Here is a 21,543-nt window from a genome sequence, read left to right on the forward strand (position 1 = left end):
AAAATGGACAAAAGGGCCATTTCTTTTGTTATTTCCTTTTGTTTAATAGAGGGCCATGGCCCCTTATTCTATTGTTACGGAATGAACTCTATTGTTGTCATTTGTTCTGTTTACAGTTAGATGGCCTTTAGTCCATTTAAATGACTTGGACAGACGAACGGACAGTTCAATTACTATATGCCCGGGGGCATAAAAAACAAGAGCCACCGCCAGGCTGGGGCAACACTCGACTTTTTACTTTTTCTAAACGCAAACATAGAAAGGTTTGAACATATCTTGACGTTTCCTTTTTATAAATTTAGTTGGTCTGTCTTGTCACATTAGTATTGTTTATATATTTTGTATATATATATATAAAAAGAAACATTACGCAATTTCTAAATATAGCAACATGACGCAATTTCTAAAAATAGAAACAATGACGCAATTTCTAAAAATAGCAACAATGACGCAATTTCTAAAAATAGAAAAAATGACGCAATTTCTAAAAATAGCAACAATGACGCAATTTCTAAAAATAGAAACAATGACGCAATTTCTAAAAATAGCAAAAATGACGCAATTTCTAAAAAAAGAAACAATGACACAATTTCTATAAATAGAAACAATGACGCAATTTCTCAAAATAGAAACGACGCAACTTCTAAAAATAACAACAATGACGCAATTTCTAAAAATAGAAACAATGACGCAATTTCGCAATTTCTAAAAATAAAAACAATGACGCAATTTCTAGAAATAGAAACAATGACGCAATTTCTAAAAATAGCAACAATGACGCAATTTCTAAAAATAGCAACAATGACGCAATTTCTATAAATAGAAACAATGATGCAATTTCTAAAAATAGCAACAATGACGCAATTTCTAAAAATAGCAACAATGACGCAATTTCTAAAAATAGAAAAAATGACGCAATTTCTAAAAATAGCAACAATGACGCAATTTCTAAAAATAGAAACAATGACGCAATTTCTAAAAATAGCAAAAATGACGCAATTTCTAAAAAAAGAAACAATGACACAATTTCTATAAATAGAAACAATGACGCAATTTCTCAAAATAGAAACGACGCAACTTCTAAAAATAACAACAATGACGCAATTTCTAAAAATAGAAACAATGACGCAATTTCGCAATTTCTAAAAATAAAAACAATGACGCAATTTCTAGAAATAGAAACAATGACGCAATTTCTAAAAATAGCAACAATGACGCAATTTCTAAAAATAGCAACAATGACGCAATTTCTATAAATAGAAACAATGATGCAATTTCTAAAAATAGCAACAATGACGCAATTTCTATAAATAGAAACAATGATGCAATTTCTAAAAATAGCAACAATGACGCAATTTTTAAAAATAGCAACAATGACGCAATTTCTATAAATAGAAACAATGACACAATTTCTAAAAATAGCAACAATGACGCAATTTCTAAAAATAGCAACAATTTCGCAATTTCTAAAAATAGAAACAATTTCGCAATTTCTAAAAATAGAAACAATGACGCAATTTCTAAAAATAGCAACAATGACGCAATTTCTAAAAATAGCAACAATGACGCAATTTCTATAAATAGAAACAATGACGCAATTTCTAAAAATAACTAGAACTGCCACTGTCATGGCATGAATACCCCCGCATACCACTTTGTCAGAATCAACAGTGGCCATTTAGAACTCAAGGACAACCACCCTGCTAAATCTGAGGTTACTAAGCCAGTGCATTGCTAAGACATGTATTCTCCATGCTTCAAATGTGAAAATTTAAAAATCAAGTTTTTTAAGTCAAGGTTTTTAGCCACTGTGATCTTGACCTTTGACCCAGTGACCTCAAAATCAATAGGAGTCATCTACTAATCATGACTAACCTCCATGCCAAATATGAAGACTGTGAGTGAAAGGAATCTCAAGTTATTGGGTGGACAAGGTTTTTTAAGTCAAGGTCCCTGTGACCTTGACCTTTGACCCAGTGACCTCAAAAACAATAGGGGTCATCTACTAATCATGACTAACCTCCATGCCAAATACGAAAAGATGAAGACTGTGGGCCAAAGGAATGTCAAGTTATTGGGTGGACAAGCTTTTTAAAGTCAAGGCCCCTGTGACTTTGACCTTTGACCCAGTGACCCCAAAATCAATAGGGTCATCTACTAATCATGACTAACCTCCATGCCAAATATGTAGACTGTGGGTCAAAGGAATCTCAAGTTATTGGGCGGACAAGGTTTGTTTAGTCAAGGCCCCTGTGACCTTGACCTTTGACCCATTGACCTCAAAATCAATAGGAGTCATCTACTAATCATGACTAACCTCCATGCTAAATATGAAGACTGTGGGCCAAAGGAATCTCAAGTTATTGGGCGGACAAGGTTTTTTAAGTCAAGGTCCCTGTGACCTTGACCTTTGACCCAGTGTAATAAAAATAAATAGGGGTCATCTACATATCATGACTAACCTCCATGCTAAATATGAAGACTGTGGGTCAAAGGTTTCTTAAGTTATTGGGCCGAGAAACTATTCGAAATCAAGGCCCCTGTGACCTTGACCTTTGACCCAGTGACATCAAAATCAAAAGGGGTCATCTACTAATCATGACTAACCTCCATGCCAAATATGAAGACTGTGGGTGAAAGGAATCTTAAGTTATGGGGCAGACAAGCTTTTTATAGTCAAGGCCCCTGTGACCTTGACCTTTGACCCAGTCAACTTAAAATCAATAGGGGTCATCTACTAATCATGACTAACCTCCATGCCAAATATGAAGACTATGGATCAAAGGTTTCTTAATTTATTTGGCGGACAAACTTTTTAATGTCAAAGTCCCTGTGACCTTGACCTTTGACCCAGTGACCTCAAAATCAATAGGGGTCATCTACTAATCATGACTAGCCTCCATGCAAAATATAAAGACTGTAGGACAAAGGTTTCTTAAGTTATTGGGCGGACAAGCTTTTCGAAGTCAAGGCCCCTGTGACCTTGACCTTTGACCTGGTGACCTCAAAATCAATAGGGGTCATCTACTCATCATGACTAACCTTCATGCCAAATTGGAAGACTGTGGGTCAAAGGAATCTTAAGTTATTGGGTGGACAAGCTTTTTATAGTCAATGCCCCCGTGACCTTGACCTTTGACCTGGTTGCCTCAAAATAAAAAGGGGTCATCTACTTGTCATGACTAACCTCCATGCCAAATATGAAGACTGTGGGTCAAAGGAATCTTATGTTATTGGGCGGACAAGGTTTTTGCAGTCAAGGCCCCTGTGAACTTGACCTTTGACCTGGTGACCTCAAAATCAATAGGGGTCATCTACTCGTCATGACTATCCTCCATGCCAAATATGAAGACTGTGGGTCAAAAGGAATCTTAAGTTATTGGGCAGACAAGATTTTTGAAGTAAAGGCCCCTGTGACCTTGACCTTTGACCCAGTGACCTCAAAATCAATAGGGGTCATCTACTCGTCATGACTAACCTCCATGCCAAATATGAAGACTGTGGGTCAAAGGAATCTTAAGTTATTGGGCGGACAAGCTTTTTGAAGTCAAGGCCCCTGTGACCTTGACCTTTGACCTGGCTACCTCAAAATCAATAGGGGTCATCTACTCATCATGACTAACCTCCATGCCAAATATGAAGACTGTGGGTCAAAGGAATCTTAAGTTATTGGGCGGACAAGAAAAAACCGACAGACGCCCGACGGGCGGACGGCCGGACGGACAAGCTGATTCCAGTATACCCCCCTTACAACTTTGTTGTGCGGGGGTATAAAAACAATGACGCAATTTCTAAAAATAGAAACAATGACGCAATTCTATAAATAGAAACAATGGCGCAATTCTATAAATAGAAACAATGACACAATTCTATAAATAGAAACAATGACGCAAGTCTATAAATAGAAACATTACGCAATTCTTGTTGTTGTTGTTGTTGTAAATATATATGTATACACACACACACACCAATAAATATATAATTATGGTTATTTAATGCACAAATCTGAGAAAATTCAGTAATTTAACCTTCAAGGTCAAGGTCATTAAAGAGCCCAAGCAAATTTGAGTTTGATAAACAACAAGGTCTGGTCCTTAAGAATGTTCTGTTATACTATGAAGTTGATCCCTTCAATAATAGCAAAGTTACAGTCAGTTACCGCCAAAACAATGAAAATTTCAATAATTTGACCTTCAAAGACAATGTCATTAATGAGTGAAGGTCAAGGTCTTTCGGTATATTTTTAACAGTTATCTTTGAAGATTATTATGTTCAAGTTTCAAGACAATCCATTCAAAAATAACAAAGTTACAGCCAATAATGGCCAAAAAAATGAAAATTTCAATAATTTGACCTTCAAAGTCAAGGTCATTTATGAGTGAAGGTCAAGGTCTGGCGGGTTATTTTTAAGGGATATCCTTGAAGATTATTATGTTCAAGTTTGAAGACAATCCATTCAAAAATAACAAAGTTACAGCCAATAACAGCATGAACAAGCAAAAATTGGACTTTTAACCTTGAAGGTCAAGGTCATTTATGGATGAAGGTCAAGGTTAGTGTGGTCTACTGAAAGGTCTTGTCCCAAGGGTTGTTGTGGCCAAGTATGAAGACAATACACCAAGAAATAAAAAAGTTATGATCCAGGTACAAGTTTGCGGACGGGAATGGCAACGGCAACGCCGACCTGACTATAACAATACCTCTACTTTTTTTTTCAAAAAAAAAAGTCGAGCTAACAATACACCTCATCTTCAAACTGCAGATCAAAGTTTCTGTTGTTACCAATGATGCGATCTATCTATCTATAGTCTATGCTTAATGAGTGTCTATCCGCCCGTACGGGCACAAAATGCAGTTTTCGCTGTTGAGTACGGACACCAGACATGCCACCAGTCATGCCCTTAAAAGAGTTAATTTTGAAGCACAAAAAGTTGATAACTTACCTCCGTGCATTACCAACAATACCAATGAAATGTAATCTTATATACTAAAGTTGTAATAATTTCAAAACAACCAATATATCAACATGTTATTATTAAACATTTAGTTTCATGAATATAAATTAAGAATAATTATCAAAAGCAAAATTATTAAAGTCTTATGCCTGAAATCTTTATATTGACAAATTCGATCACTAATAGTATACTCGATATGCTGTGTGTAAATGTAATTCAAAATGTAACAAATTATAATTTCATGTACAACTAAAAAAGGGAAATATCAAATTTATAGCCTAAGTGTCAAAAATCAGAACATTTATAGCTATTTATAGCTTTCGAATTCATGTACAGCAGAACTGCTTTCCGGTTCTCATTCATTAATATGACATGCTGCAAATCACCGAAGGGGGAACCAATATAATAATCGGAAGGAGTTATTGAATGCGAATTTATTTTTATCTGTAAATCGAAGGGATTAATTGATAAAATACGGGCCCATGGACAAAAAAAAATAGTAAACACAAAAAGCAAGGAGCAATAATGGAAACCTATGACTCACAGGGCAAGGCCAATTTTGACACAAGGGATAAAATTTTATTGACACTAGGGACAAAATTTGAACAAGTTTGGTAGAGGACCTATAGATGATGTCATATACCAAATATCAAAGCTCTGGACCTTGTACATTTTGACAAGAACATTTTTTAAATTTGCTTTTTATAATTTCCTTTTCTGGCCCTATGACCTACTTATGTAACATACCAGAACCATTTGGACACAGGGCTCCAGATAATTTTTTAGGGCAATGAGTATTTACTCATTGATTTTTTTGTGAATGAGTAAAACTTGAAATCTGAAATTTGGCTGGAGTATTTTTACTCCTTAAAATGTATGGAAAAGAGTAAAACATTTATTATGCTTCCATGTTTACTGCATTATACAAGATATGTCAGTCATTTCTTTTGCTTTTTGGACTCTCTTGGTTTATAATCTTGCATCAGGCGCTTCCTTCTGCGATTCTTGACCAACCACTGTCTTGTGTCTGGTACAGGGTCATACTCTGAGACTGGCTCTCCATAAAGGCTAACCCTCAGCAGTGATTCAAGTGAAATCTCTTTGAGTGATGACCTGCAATGAGATAAACAACAACATATATACTTCAAGAACAATTTTCAAGAATGCATAAAATCATGTGCATTTGCATTAAAAATAATTAGAATATTTACTTATAAACTTTTCTTAGTTTACTAACAAAATTATATACTAGAGTAGATCCACCTGCATAAATTCAAAATATAAAGATAGATAGACTTTAATATAAAAGTCCCACCTTAATTTACTCTTAAGTCTGTTTTGAGTGCTGAATGAGCGCTCACACTCTGTGCTTGAAATCTCCATGCATAAGGCTATTTTAGCTAACTTAGCCATGTTTGGATATGTCAGACTGTGCTTCACACATAATCTTTGGCACAGGTCACTGAGGGAAATGTTCCTATATGTGCCTTTTACCATCCCATAAACCCCTTTCCACTCCTTCCACTAATAATGGCTCAACATGAGTGACAGTCTCTGTTGTCCCTGTAATATAAAATGCAATATGTTATTATTTAAATAAACCAGGAAGCAATATAGTGACATTATAATATATTTTGAAAGTCCTAGATATCAGATTCTTTAAAAATAAATATATAAACTTTGTGTTTAATTTTTTTGGACAATGTTGTTTTGCAAGTAAACATGTTTATATCAGTTAAGTTTTTATTGTTTTAAATAAGAAAAAGTTTACATCAGTTAAATGTCAATTTGAAATACCTATAATCAGATCTCCTTCCACTTGTTTCACTGTTTTTTCAACTCCAAACTGATTTCCCAAACATTCTAGAGCACTCTTACTGGTATCAGCAGGAAGATGACATACTGTTGATGGTTCTAAGACTTGACTCAAGTATATTAAAGTGTCACTATCATTCTTTTTTAGTCTTCTTCTAATATTATTGGCCAAGTTATCCAAATAATTATTTTTAACATTTGAAATCTGTGATTCTATATCTTTGCTATAATATTTAAGCTCATCTCCTTTATAAAAGGCCTTTTCATCTTTCACTACAATGCTGTTTTTCATCTCTACTAATCCATCACCTTCTTCTGATTTCATTGACTCAATCTTCTCCACAGTACTGTCTATTAGGGGAGGAACATCACTAAAAATAAGGTTCTCTGCCTGCAGTTCACAACATAGGACACCCAGGATAGTATGAAAGTCCAACATGAAAGCTAAAAGTAATGCCGTTTTATATGAAGCAAAGTACTTGTATAAACCTTTAGCTGTAGAATTTTCATCGGCCATGCTAGACAATGTTGCAAGTATGGCTCCATATGATTCATAGACGGCTTCAACAGCATTTTTAAGACCCAGCCAACGAATGGAATATGGTTCTTTAACAGACAGCTTAGGCTCATCTAACAACCCCTGCATTTGTTTTAAGGCAAATGTCCTATTTCCTGATGCAGATATGAAATGGTAAAGGTTTGCAAATTTTTCTTTCAGTTTCTTTAGTGGTTCAATTTGTTTAATAGAGTCAGTTACTGCCAAATTTAATCTGTGTGCTATACAATGAGTTTGTATTACAAATGGGGCAAATTTTGCTTGAACCTGTACCCCAACACCACAACAAGTTTTTTCTTTAAACCAGCAGCAATTACATTTTGAATTTCTGTAATAGTAGTCCAGCTCAAATTTCTGTATGGCATATTTAATGAATTTAACCGTTGAAGTTCCAAAATTGCATCAAGTTTTTCAATTGGTAATTCATTATTCATGAGAGAGTAAACCGATCTTATCAAAAATGTCTGAATCCAACAATATACAGTTTTTTATCTCTTCTAAATCTTGATCTAATAGCGTAGGATCTTTTTTAGAACTTTCTAATTTCAATGACATTTTAGTAGCAGTCTGGTGGTCCGCAGATTCGCAGTGTCTCTCAACGGTTGATTATTGAATATTGCTAGAACCAGTTGTAGTTAATGCATTTTTCATTTGAAATTTTATACATAATGAACATTTAAGATTAACCTGTGACGGGTCTTCTGTATTTATGACAATCCACGGGAACAGGTCTTTCCAAACAGCATACGTTTTATCTGAGGCTGACACATGTTTCTGTTGCTCAAACATGGCAGCGCTAATTATTTCATTGATTATAAACTTCACAATTATTTTCGGGTCGATTTTTTTCGGCTGAAAATACGAGTCAATCGTGTTAACTTTTGACAGCGACATTGTACCGGATGTTTTTATAAAATTGCGTTAATTCCACCACCTTACTATACATACGATTATCGAAAACAACCGATGATAGTCGGAACTACAGGAAGTTACTGTTAGACGTTGCAAGGAATTTATACGAAGTTAATTCCACCACCATACTATACATAGGATAACAACCGATGATGGTCGGAACTACAGGAAGTTACCGGTAGACGCTTGCAAAGCGTTCAGACGAAATTAAAAATGAATTAATCAGAGTTTACTTTCGGTTACGTTTACGCGAAAGAAATGTTGTTCAATGCGTAACCTGATTTTTGTGTGCGTTTTCATACGCTTAAATTTTGTTTTGAATGCGTAAACGTGTTATTTCCATGCGTAATTTACGCGTATACGCATCTTATCTGGAGCCCTGTGGACAACTTTAAAAGGGGACCATCTGAGGATCATTTCTAATCAATCCTTTGAACAAATTTGGAAGTCTATCACCCAAGGCAGGGCCGGCAAAATCTGATTTGTCTTCATGTGAAGCATTTATTAACTTGTCCGTATGATATTTACATAGTAAATTCTTGAAAATCTTCACTTGTCCGTACAGGCTGTGGGACAATTGATTTTGCCGGCCCTGCAAGGATCCTGCCAAGTTTGGTTGAAATTAGACTAGTGGTTTTTCACAAGAGGATTTTTGAAGTTCACTATATAATCTATATCTTACACGCACCCAGGCAGAAGTGAATCGCTATATGCCAGTAGGTTTGTGTTAAATATCTTCAAATTTGGATATCAATTTATAATTGAGATGCCTGAAGGATAAGGATAACAAAAGTACCGTCTTCAATCCTTTCATATTCTATATATTTATAAATAACATTAAGAATTGGAAAACTACCTTGCAGATCATTTGTAGAACAGTGATTGTTGTACGGAAAAATCCAATATGAAAACATGGCAATTCAAGATCAACAAAACCATAGTGACCAATACATTCAGCCAGAGACCTACCACATGTCTCACAATCATTGCTCTTCTCACTGGTACCCTGTAAAAATTAACAGGTTTAAATTATTAACAGGTTAATACTGCAGAAGAACAGCAAACAAGAGCTGTCAGTAGGACAGCATCCTCCACTAGAAGATTTTTTAAGTTTTTACTAGCATCCTCCACTAGAACATTTTTTAAGTTTTTACTATGTATATGTATATAAAAGGAAAATCAATGACCCCCCTGGGGCTGGGCCAATTTTGACCCTAGGGGTTTTATTTTAATAAACATGGTAGACATCCACTAGAACATGTTTTGTCCCAAATATCTAAGCTCAGACTAACTCTATGGGATTTTCACAAGATGATTTTGAAGTTGTTACTAAATACATATAAGGAAATACAATGACCCCTGGAGGTCCAATTTTGACCCAAAGGCTTTCATTTGAACAAACTTTCCAGAATATTTGAATCCATACTGCAGCCACTAGAGTGTTAACAAGCTTTTTCTATTTTTAGCTCCTATGACCTAGTTGATGACCGGACATGACCAATCTTCGAACTTGACTTAGATATCATCAAAACAACCTTCCTGACAAATTTCCAGAATATTTGGATGAAAACTGCAGCCACTAGAGTGTTAACAAGCTTTTTCTATTTTTAGCTCCTGTGACCTAGTTTTTGACCGGAGATGACCCATCTTTGAACTTGACCTAGAAATCATCAAAACAACCTTCCTGACAAATTTCCAGAATATTTGGATGAAAATTGCAGCCACTAGAGTGTTAACAAGCTTTTTCTATTTTTAGCTCCTGTGACCTCGTTTTTGACTGGACATGACCCATCTTCGAACATCAAAACAACCTTCCTGACAAATTTCCAGAATATTTGAATCAAAACTGCAGCCACTAGAGTGTTAACAAGCTTTTTCTATTTTTAGCTCCTGTGACCTAGTTTTGACCGGAGATGACCCATCTTCGAACTTGACCTAGAAATCACCAAAACAACCTTCCTGACAAATTTCCAGAATATTTGGATGAAAACTGCAGCCACTAGTGGTTAACAAGCTTTTTCTATTTTTAGCTCCTGTGACCTAGTTTTTGACCAGAGATGACCCATCTTCAAACTTGACCTAGAAATCATCAAAACAACTTTCCTGACAAATTTCCAGAATATTTGGATCAAAACTGCAGCCACTAGAGTGTTAAAAAGCTTTTTCTATTTTTAGCTCCTGTGACCTAGTTTTTGACCGGAGATGACCCATCTTCGAACTTGACCTAGAAATCATCAAAACAACCTTCCTGACAAATTTCCAGAATATTTGGATCAAAACTGCAGCCACTAAAGTGTTAACAAGCTTTTTCTATTTTTAGCTCCTGTGACCTAGTTTTTGACCGGACATGACCCATCTTCGAACTTGACCTAGAAATCATCAAAACAACCTTCCTGACAAATTTCCAGAATATTTAGATCAAAACTGCAGCCACTAGAGTGTTAACAAGCTTTTTCTATTTTTAGCTCCTGTGACCTAGTTTTTGACCGGAGATGACCCATCTTCGAACTTGACCTAGAAATCATCAAAACAACCTTCCTGACAAATTTCCAGAATATTTGAATCAAAACTGCAGCCACTAGAGTGTTAACAAGCTTTTTCTATTTTTAGCTCCTGTGACCTAGTTTTTGACCGGAGATGACCCATCTTCGAACTTGACCTAGAAATCATCAAAACAACCTTCCTGACAAATTTCCAGAATATTTAAATCAAAACTGCAGCCACTAGAGTGTTAACAAGCTTTTTCTATTTTTAGCTCCTGTGACCTAGTTTTTGACCGGAGATGACCCATCTTCGAACTTGACCTAGAAATCATCAAAACAACCTTCCTGACAAATTTCCAGAATATTTGAATCAAAACTGCAGCCACTAGAGTGTTAACAAGCTTTTTCTATTTTTAGCTCCTGTGACCTAGTTTTTGACCGGACATGACCCATCTTCGAACTTGACCTAGAAATCATCAAAACAACCTTCCTGACAAATTTCCAGAATATTTGGATCAAAACTGCAGCCACTAGAGTGTTAACAAGCTTTTGCTATTTTTAGCTCCTGTGACCTAGTTTTTGACCCGAGATAACCCATCTTCGAACTCTATTTCAACTTATCGCGGGATCCAGTTTTGTGGACGGACGGACTGACGGACAGACGGAGGGACGGACAGACGGACGGAGGGTAAACCTAAAGTCCCCTCCGGTAAACCGAGGGGGACTAACAGGAGGGCCAAGATGGCCCTACATCGCTCCCCTGACCCATCAATCACATCCAAGCAATGTCTTAGACAAGCATCCTGACCAAGTTTGATGACAATTGTGTCAAAAATGTGACCTAGTGTGTTAAAAAGGTTTTTCCATATTTTGGCAGTGTGACCTAGCTTTTCACCCCAAGTGACCCATATTCAATCATGACCTAGAAATCATCAAAACAAACTTGCAGACAAATTTTCAGGATATTTGGATAACAACAGAAGCCACAAGAGAGTTCACAAGATTTTCTATATTTAGCTCCTGTGACCTAGTTTTTCATCAGAGATACCCATATTCAAACTCCTCCAAGCAATTAACTAGACAAGCATCCTGACCAAGTTTGATGAGAATTAAGTCAATATGTTACCATTAGAGTATTAACAAGGTTTTTCCATATTTGGGCAGTGTGACCTAGTTTTTGACCCCAGGTCATCCATAATCAAACTTGACCTAGAAATCATCAAAATGACCTTCCTGATCAATTTCCAGGATATTTGAATCAAAACTGCAACCACTAGAGTGTTAAAAGGTTTTTCTACTTTTAGCTCCTGTGACCTAGTTTTTGACCGGAGATGACCCATATTCCATCTTGACCTAGAAATCATCAAAACAACCTTCCTGACCAATTTCAAAGATATTTGGATCAAAACTGCAGCCACTAGAGTGTTAACAAGATTTTTCTATTTTTAGCCCCTGTGACATTGTTTTTGACCAGAAACGTCCCATATTCGAACTTGACCTAGACGTCATAAAAACAACCTTCTTGACAAATTTCCAAAATATTTGGATCAAAACTGCAGCCACTAGTGTTAACAAGATTTTTCTATTTTTAGCTCATATGAGCTAGTTTTTGACCGGGATGACCCATCTTCAAACTTGACCTAGAAATCATCAAAACAACCTTCCTGACAAATTTCCAGAATATTTGGATCAAAACTGCAGCCATTAGTGTTAACAAGAATTTTCTACTTTAGCTCCTGTGACCTAGTTTTGATCAGAGATGACCAATCTTCAAACTTGACCTGGAAATCATCAAACAACCTTTCTGACAAATTTCCAGAATATTTGGATCAAAACTGCAGCCACTAGAGTGTTTACAAGACTTTCATATTTTTAGCTACTGTGACCTAGTTTTTGACTGGAGATGACCTATCTTCGAACTTGACCTGGAAATCATCAAAACAACCTTCCTGACAAATTTCCAGAATATTTGGATCAAAACTGCAGCCACTAGAGTGTTAACAAGCTTTTGCTATTTTTAGCTCCTGTGACCTAGTTTTTGACCCAAGGTGACCCTTCTTCGAACTTGACCTGTATTTCATTGAAACAAATATTCTGACAAAGTTTGATGATGATCCAATCAAAACTGTGACTGCTAAAGTGTAAACAACCCAAAGCACGACGCCATCATAGCCCATCACTATACCTCACCTGGACCACTTCGTTGTCAGGTGAGCTAAACAAGAGCCACCGTCGGGCGGGAGCAATGCTTGACTTTTTACTTTTTTAAAAGAAAACAAAAAAAAGTTTGAACAAATCTTAACGTTTCCTTTCTATAAATTTAATCGGTGTATCTTGTCACATTAGTCTTGTCAAAGTATGAATGCTTTTTTGTTTGTTTGGGTTTTACTTCACATCGACACAGTATAGGTCATACCGCGATGTTCCAGCTTTACTGGTGGAGGAAGACCTCAGGTGCCCTTCCGTGCATTATTTCAGACACAAACGGGCACCCGAGTAGAACCACCAACGTCCCGTAAGCTAGCTGGATAGCTTCCTCACATGAAAGAATCCAAAGTCCTTGTCGGGATTCGAACCCACAGCAGTGAGGGGCAAGTGGTTTGAAGTCAACGACCTTAACCACTAGGCCACGGATGCCCCGAATCCTTTTTTAATATATCCCCATGTGTATTACAGAAGAAAAAAGAAAAAGATATATAATATAAATATACAGTCTAGACTGTCTTAGCGACCCCCTGATTTAAACGACTCCCTGTCTTATCCGACATTGTTTCAGTCCTCCAAACGTATTTCCTTATATAAATGGTCTAAATTATAAGACTCCGTCATATGTGACAAGCGACCCTAATTGTCTGGTCCCAATGCATTGCTTTGTCTGATTAAAACGACTTTCACACCTTTTAATTGTCCATTAATCAGATAAATAATACCTGTTTTAACACCCAGAGGGACAAAATAATTAAGTCCAATTATCATCCAGTAGTCAGTACTCTTAAAACAAACTCTACAAAACTCTGCCTCAATTACACAGATTACATGTATTACAGGTAACAAGTGATGTAGCGTCTACTCCCTACTGCCAAATATGGTAAACATGATGCAATCAATGTGTTATCAAATTGACGTGTAATATACATATGACCTGAGCAAACTGGATCAAGATTTGTGTCAGATTATTTTTAATGTTTATGGAGTGCTAATAGAAGATTTTTAAGGCAGCATTTTCTTTTTTTTTACATTTCTATGGCTGCATAAATACTACCAGAAAGTGCTGATTCCAGATCTTTCATTTTAAGACAAGATTGCATTTGTGAAAAATGCTATGCCACCGCATTAATACAATACTAAACAGTAAGAGCATATTTTTTTGTTTCTATACAATTGAAGATTGCCATAATACATAGATCACTGACCAATCTATTTCTTCAAATTAGATTAGTGGTTAAATCTATTCTTATTCAAACTAGAACTATCACTAAATGTGATTAATACCCCCACAAGACTGCTTCAGAAATGAGGATGTTACTAGTAACAGAATACCTTGTAAAAGAATTGAAATATAGAGTTATGGTTGTGGGCAATTAAAGATAGTTGTGGTTCTTGTATGTTGCATTTCCTTTCAATGTGGTTGGCCATTGATGAAGTTTTATTGAATCACTCTGTAATAAGTCCAGAAAGACAAGGAAAAGAAACAAAGGGCAATAACTCTATAAATACTGAAGATAGAGTTATAGTTCTTGTCCACTGCACTTCCTCTTATTGTGCTTGACCATTGTATGAAGTTGTTTTGAATTCCAACCAGTACGTTTTAAGTTATGCTTCGGACAAGGAAAAGTATCAAAGGGCAGTAACTCTGTATTTTGTCAAAATGGAGTTATGGCTCTTGTGCACTGCACTTCCTTTTAATGTCCTTGACAACTGTATGAAGTTGTATTGAATTTCAAACAGTAGTTTGCAAATTATGCTCTGGACAAGGAAAAGTAGCAAAGGGCAATTACTCTGTAATTAGTCAAGATGGAGTTATGGTTCTTGTGCACTGCACTTCCTCTCAATGTGCTTGACCATTGTATAAAGTTATATTGAATTCCAACAATTAATCTTCAAGTTATGCTCTGGACAAAAAAAGCAACGGAAAAAAAACAAAGGGCAATAACTCTGTTATTAGTCAAGATGGAGTTATAGTTCTTATGCACTGCACTTCCCCTTATTGTGCTTGACCATTGTATGAAGTTGTTTTGAATTCCAACCAGTAGTTTTCAAGTCATGCTCTGGACAAGGAAAAGTAACAAAGGGCGGTAACTCTGTAATAAGTCAAGATGGAGTTATAGTTCTTGTGCACTGCACTTCCTCTCAATGTGCTTGACCATTGTATGTAGTTATATTGAATTCCAACAGTTAGTCTTCAAGTTATGGTCCGGACAAAAGAAAGGAATGGAAAAGTAACAAAGGGCAACAACTCTGTGAATACTTTAGATAGAGTTATGGTTCTTGTGCACTGCACTTCCCCTTATTGTGTTTGACAATTGTATGAAGTTGTTTTGAATTCCAACCGGTAGTTTTCAAGTTATGCCCCGGACACAGAAAAGTAACAAAGGGCAATAACTCTGTAATTAATCAAGATGGAGTTATGGTTCTTGTGCACTGCACTTCCTCTCAATGTGCTTGACTATTGTATTAAGTTATAATGAAATCCAACAATTAGTCTTCAAGTTATGGTTTGGACAAAAGAAAGGAATGGAAAAGTAACAAAGGGCAATAACTCTGTAATTACTTTAGATAGAGTTATGGTTCTTGTGCACTGCACTTCCCCTTATTGTGTTTGACAATTGTATGAAGTTGTTTTGAATTCCAACCAGTAGTTTTCAAGTTATGCCCCGGACAAGGAAAAGTAACAAAGGGCAATAACTCTGTAATTAGTCAAGATAGAGTTATGGTTCTTGTGCACTGCACTTCCTCTCAATGTGCTTGACCATTGTATGTAATTATATTGAATTCCAATCATTAGTCTTCAAGTTATGCTCCGGACAAGGAAAATGCAACGGACGTCTGGACCGACCGACCGACCGACCGACCGACCGACCGACCACCGGGTGACTCCTATATACCCCCCCAAACTTCGTTTTTGGGGGTATAATAATTGATCAGAGTAGGAATATATCAATGCAGTTGAGTCTAGTGAATTTGGTGGTGCAAGTCATATTTCACATGGCCAAAATTCCATGACTGTACATCAAAGGACAACACAGGAAGACACTTTGTCAAAATCTAGGCCAGCTGATATCAAAGTTCACTTTGTATCTTAATTTGTGCACATGGTTCAAATTTCATAGCTGCACATCAAAGGACAAGAAAGTACATGTAGATAACATCATCAAAATCTAGGTCACCTGATATCAAAGTTCAATTTTACAACTAAAACTGTGCACAAAGTCCAAATTTCATGACTGTACATCAAAGGACAAGAAAGTAGGTCACTGTCCCCTTGGGCAAGGCAAAATTTAGACCCAAGGGTTTAATTCAAACAATCTTGATACACGTCCACCAAACACCATTTCATGTCAAATATCTAAGATTCAGAAAACATTTGTTTAAGTTTCTGCTTTTACCATGTGTACATAATAAAAATCAATGCCCCTGGGCAGGGCCAATTTTGACACCAGGAGCAAAATTTGAACAACTTTGGTAGTGGATCTATGGATGATATTATAAAGCAAACATCATAGCTCTAAGCCTTGTACCTTCAGACAAGAAGATTTTTTAATTTTTTTACTATATGTACATAGTGAAAATCAATGACCCTGGGAGAGGTTCACTACACAAAGTCTCATGCCAAATATCTAACCTGTAATCTTTGTCAATGCTTAGAAGAAGACTTTTAAAGTGTTTACTATATACATATAAGGAAAACTATTGCCTCTGGGGTAGGGCAATTTAACACTAGGGGCATTATTTAAACAACTTTGGTAGAGGACCCATAGATGACATTATATACAAAATATCAAAGCTCTAAGCCTTGAATCTTCAGACAATAAGATTTTTTATTTTTTAATACCGGGTATATATACATAGTGACTGAAAATCAATGACCACCGGGGCAGAGCCAATTTTGACCCAAAGGCTATAATTTGAACAATCTTGCTAGAGGTTTACTACACAATGTTTCATGCAAAATATCTCACCTCTAGCCTATGTCAATTTAGAGAAGATGATTTCTTATTGTTTTTACTATATACATATAAGGAAAACCTATGACCCCCAGGGTGGGGCAAATGTTGACACTAGAGGAAAAATTTGAACAATTTTGGTAGAGTACCTATAGATGATATATACCAAATATCAAAGCTCTAAGCTTGTACCTTCAGACAAGAAGATTTTTTAATTTTTTACTATAGGTACATTGTCAAAATCAAAGACCCCCGAGCGAGGCCAATTTTGACCCCAGGGCTATAATTTCAACAATCTTGGTAGAGGTTCACTACACAATGTTCATGCAAAGTATCTTACGTCTAGCCTTTGTCAATTTAGAGATGACTTTTTAAGTTTTTACTATATACATAAAAGGAAAACCTATGACCCCTGGGGCGGGGCTTATTTTGACACCAGGGGCAAAATTTGAACAACTTTGGTAGAGTACCAATAGATGATATCATTTACTAAATATCAAAGCTCTAAGCCTTGTACCTTCAGACAATAAGATTCTTAATTTTTTTACTATATGTTTTTGTTTTTTGTTTTGTTTTGGGTTTTACGTCACATCGACACAGTTTAGGTCATATCGCGACGTTCCAGCTTTACTGGTGGAGGAAGACCTCAGGTGCCCTTCCGTGCATTATTTCAGGCACGAACGGGCACCTGAGTAGAACCACCGACGTTCCGTAAGCTAGCTGGATAGCTTCCTCACATGAAAGAATCCAAAGTCCCTGTCTGGATTCGAACCCACAGCGGTGAGGGGCAAGTGGTTTGAAGTCAACGACCTTAACCACTCTGCCACGGACGCCCCTTTTACTATATGTACATCGTGACTGAAAATCAATGACCCCCGGGGCAGAGCCCATTTTGATCTCAGGGCTTTATAATTTGAACAATCTTGCTAGAGGTTCACTGCACAATGTTTCATGCAAAATATCTAACCTCTAGCCAAATGTCAATTTAGAAAAGATGATTTTTTTTAATTGTTTTTACTATATACATATAAGGAAAACCTATGACCCCCGAGGTGGGGCAAATGTTGACACTAGAGGAAAAATTTGAACAACTTTGGTAGAGTACCTATAGATGATATCATATACCAAATATCAAAGCTCTAAGCCTTGTACCTTCAGACAATAAATTTTTTTAATTTTTTACTGTATGTACATTGTGAAAATCAATGACCCCCAGGGCTGGGCCAATTTTGACCCCAGTGCTATAATTGAACAATCTTGGTAGAGGTTCACTACACAATGTTTCATGCAAAATATCTAACCTCTAGCCTTTGTCAATTTAGAGAAGATGATTTTTTAAATTTTTACTATTTACATAAAAGGAAAACCTATGATCCCCGGGGATCATAGGTTTTCCTTTTATGTAAATAGTAAAAATTTACTAAATGTACATATAGTGAAATTCAATGACCCCCGGGGAGGGGCCAATTTTGACCCCAGGGCTATAATTTGAACAACTTTGGTAGAGTACCTATAGATGATATTATTTACCAAATATCAAAGCTCTAAGCCTTGTACCTTTAGACAAGAAGGTATATTAAGTTTTTACTATATGTACATATAGTGAAATTCAATGACCCCCGGGGAGGGGCCAATTTTGACCCCAGGGCTATAATTTGAACAATCTTGGTAGAGGTCTACCAGACAATGCCTTATGTAAAATATCTATGCTCTAGGCCATGTGGGTCTTTACAAGAAGATTTTTCTAAATTTATTCTTATAATTCCTTTTGGTTGCCATGGCAACCAGACTTCTGCATGGAATAAAATTCTTTGAACAACTTTGGATGCCCTTCAACCTAGGAACAGTCCTGCCAAGTTTGGTTGAAATTGGACTAGTGGTTTTTCACAAGAAGATTTTTTAAGTTCACTATATAATCTATATAACACACATACAAACACACACACAGGTGAATCGCTATATGCCACCGGATCGCAGATGCTGCGGTGGCATAGAAATTCCACATCCAGGTGCACAGTGATGTTGATCATTCATTATTCCTGTAAAGTAGGTTGATTTTAAATCGAGCACACAAGGAAAAAATAACACAACATAATGGAACGTTCTTTACTAAGTCAAGGGCAATAACTTTCGAAATACTGGATAAAACCACAAGCGAAATGTAAGGTGCACAACTACACATGCTGACCAACATTCCTTTTAAGTTTCATGACTCTAGGTTAAATACTACTTGAGATACGCAAGACACAAATTGAAAAATTGAAAATTTTCTCAAAGTCAAGGGCAATAACTCTGACAAAACAGGATAAATTTCCAAGCAAAACCAAAGGTGCACAACTTCACATGCTGATCTACATTCCTGTAAAGTTTCATGACCCCAGATCAAATACTTTTTGAGCTATGTGCCACACAAGTTGAAAATTGCAAATTTTACTAAGTTAAGAGCAATAACTCTGACAAAACAGAATACATCCACAAGCAAAACCCCAGGTGCACAACTTCAGATGCTGAGCAACATTCCAGTAAAGTTTCATGACTCTAAGTTAAATATTTTTGAGTAATGTGCGACACAAGTTGAAAATTGCAAATTTTCACTAAGGCAAGAGCAATCACTCACTTAATACTAAATAAATCCACATGAAACTACCCAGGTGCACAACTACACATGCTGAGCAACATCCCTGTAAAGTTTCATGACTCTAGGTCAAATACTTTTGAGCTAAGTGTGACACAAAATGAGAACAAACTGACAAGGGTAAATCTAAATGCCCCCCCCCCCCCCCAAGTGGGGGCACAAAAAACATAATAGTAAGAGACATAATAAAAGTAATAGATTTTGGAAAATAAAGGGAGGTAAATACATACATTATTTATATATATATTGGTATATTGGGAAGAAACATATTAATATTAATAAATTCATACATTGTAACCTCCCTTTGCAATATATACACTTTATATAAGGATATTGAATGAGTCAGTGTGACCCTGATTTTGACACGAGGTAGTCCAAAACTGCGCTCTGCACATCATCTCATTAACATTTCTGCCAAGTAGTTTGAATTTCCTCCATCAGTTCAAAAGATACAGACCAGACACAAAAACTCCGATATAAGTCAATTAATCCCTGGGGTGGGACCAATTCTAACCGTAGGTAGTCCAAACTTGTGTTCTTCATACTGTCTCAAAATAAGTAATATTTCTGCCAAAAAGTTTTAATTTCTTTCTATATGTTTAAAAGATACAGAGCGGATAAAAAAAATTGATACTGAATCAAAATGACAGTGTGACCTTGACCTGAGAAAGGTCAAAACCTTGACCTGAGAAAGGTCAAATCTGCGCTCTGCACATCGTCTCATTATGGTTAACATTTCTGCCAGGTAGTTTGAATTTCCTTCCACTGGTTCAAAAGATATAGACCGGACACAAAAACTCCTAAATAAGTCTATATAAATAAATAAATCCCGGGGTGGGGCCAATTTTAATTGTAGGAAGTCTAAACTTGTGTTCTGCACACTGCCTCAATATAAGTAATATTTCTGCCAAAAAGTTTTAATTTTCCTTGGTCAATTCAAAACATACAGAGCGAACACAAAATTTTGATATTGAAACAAATGACAAAGGTTTTCTGTTGGAAAAATTGTAAAAATCTTTTTTTAATTTGTGCCTTTGCCCCAACGGGCCCAATTCTCCAAAAAAATTTTCCCCCAATTTTTTATCCCCCTTTAAAAAATTTAAAAGAGCCCATTTTCAATAGAAAAAGATAATAACTTTAAAAACCCAAAAAATTTTTTTTGAATTGGTGACCTTGACCCCAAATGCCCCCTAAAAAACCCAAAAGGGAAAAGGGCCCTCCTTGATTTGTATTGAAAAATATTTACTCAATTTAAAAAAAATAAACCCGGGTATGAGCAAAATGTTTTTTTTGTTTTTTAAACAACAGTCCCTTGCCCTTGCCCCAAAAAAACCCCTTACCCCCCTTTAAAATTTGGGGCCCAATTTAAAGGTTTTCCTCCAAACCAAATTTTGAAAGACTTATCATTAAAAAATGACGGAGGTAATCAGGAGAAATCTTTAATAAATCCAACTTGCCAGAATAGGCTAACCATACAAGGCCCTATTTTCAAAGTGAAAACAAGGGCATCATTATAGCAATATACGCCCCTCTCAATAAATGATGACTTAATGTCCCAATACACATTTTCATATTTTTATCTGAAGTTTGACCCCCATGTGTGACCTTGACCTTGGCCTCAGGGACCTAAATTTTGTGCGCGACACTCCACCTCACAATAGTGAGCATTTGTGCCAAGTTATATTGAAATCCCTCTATGCATGTAGAAGTTTTGCTCCGGACAAGCATTTTTCTATGACCTCTAAGTGTGACCTTAACCTTTGACCTAGAGGCCTGATTCATGCACACGGCTTCCCTCAGTAGTAGTGAACATTAGAGGTGCGCGGTTTAACCGGACTATACCGGCTTAAAACCACGGTCCGAGACATCTGTGGTACTACCGCGGTACAGACCTGGAAAACCCGGTACTTTTTAGCACTAATTTAAAGCAATTACAGATCCGTAAAATGTACTACAAATTTGTAAAAAACTTTTTCTGTTGTCATATTTCTTTGAATTAACCTTTTTGCAAACACACTTTCGC

The 21,543-nt window shown here is 36.3% G+C and overlaps 1 protein-coding gene and 1 long non-coding RNA gene across 4 annotated transcripts in view; both read right to left on the minus strand.

Annotated features, from left to right (window-relative positions):
* LOC132739850 (DNA-directed RNA polymerase III subunit RPC1-like) overlaps nucleotides 1-9,261 on the minus strand; it is a 150,938-nt gene extending 141,677 nt beyond the window's left edge. For both annotated transcript variants that reach the window (XM_060727664.1, XM_060727663.1), the window contains exon 1: nucleotides 9,095-9,261. In XM_060727664.1, the coding sequence (XP_060583647.1) occupies nucleotides 9,095-9,106 (12 nt within the window). In that variant the 5' untranslated portion in view covers nucleotides 9,107-9,261. The remainder of the gene's footprint in view (nucleotides 1-9,094) is intronic.
* LOC132739851 (uncharacterized) lies at nucleotides 1,501-8,189 on the minus strand. 2 transcript variants are annotated; one of them, XR_009627061.1, is made up of 3 exons: nucleotides 6,271-8,189; nucleotides 2,604-6,068; nucleotides 1,501-1,857 (listed from the first exon to the last, which is right to left on the minus strand). It is a non-coding gene; the product is annotated as an uncharacterized LOC132739851 (long non-coding RNA). The 2 variants fall into 2 exon arrangements; XR_009627062.1 differs by lacking the exon at nucleotides 1,501-1,857 and having other exon boundaries at nucleotides 1,950-6,068.
* Nucleotides 9,262-21,543: the final 12,282 nt, after the last annotated feature.

The sequence above is a fragment of the Ruditapes philippinarum genome, unplaced genomic scaffold (genome assembly GCF_026571515.1).
Source record: "Ruditapes philippinarum isolate M1 unplaced genomic scaffold, ASM2657151v2 ctg1003_1_1_1_1, whole genome shotgun sequence".
NCBI classification, from domain to species: Eukaryota; Metazoa; Mollusca; class Bivalvia; order Venerida; family Veneridae; genus Ruditapes; species Ruditapes philippinarum.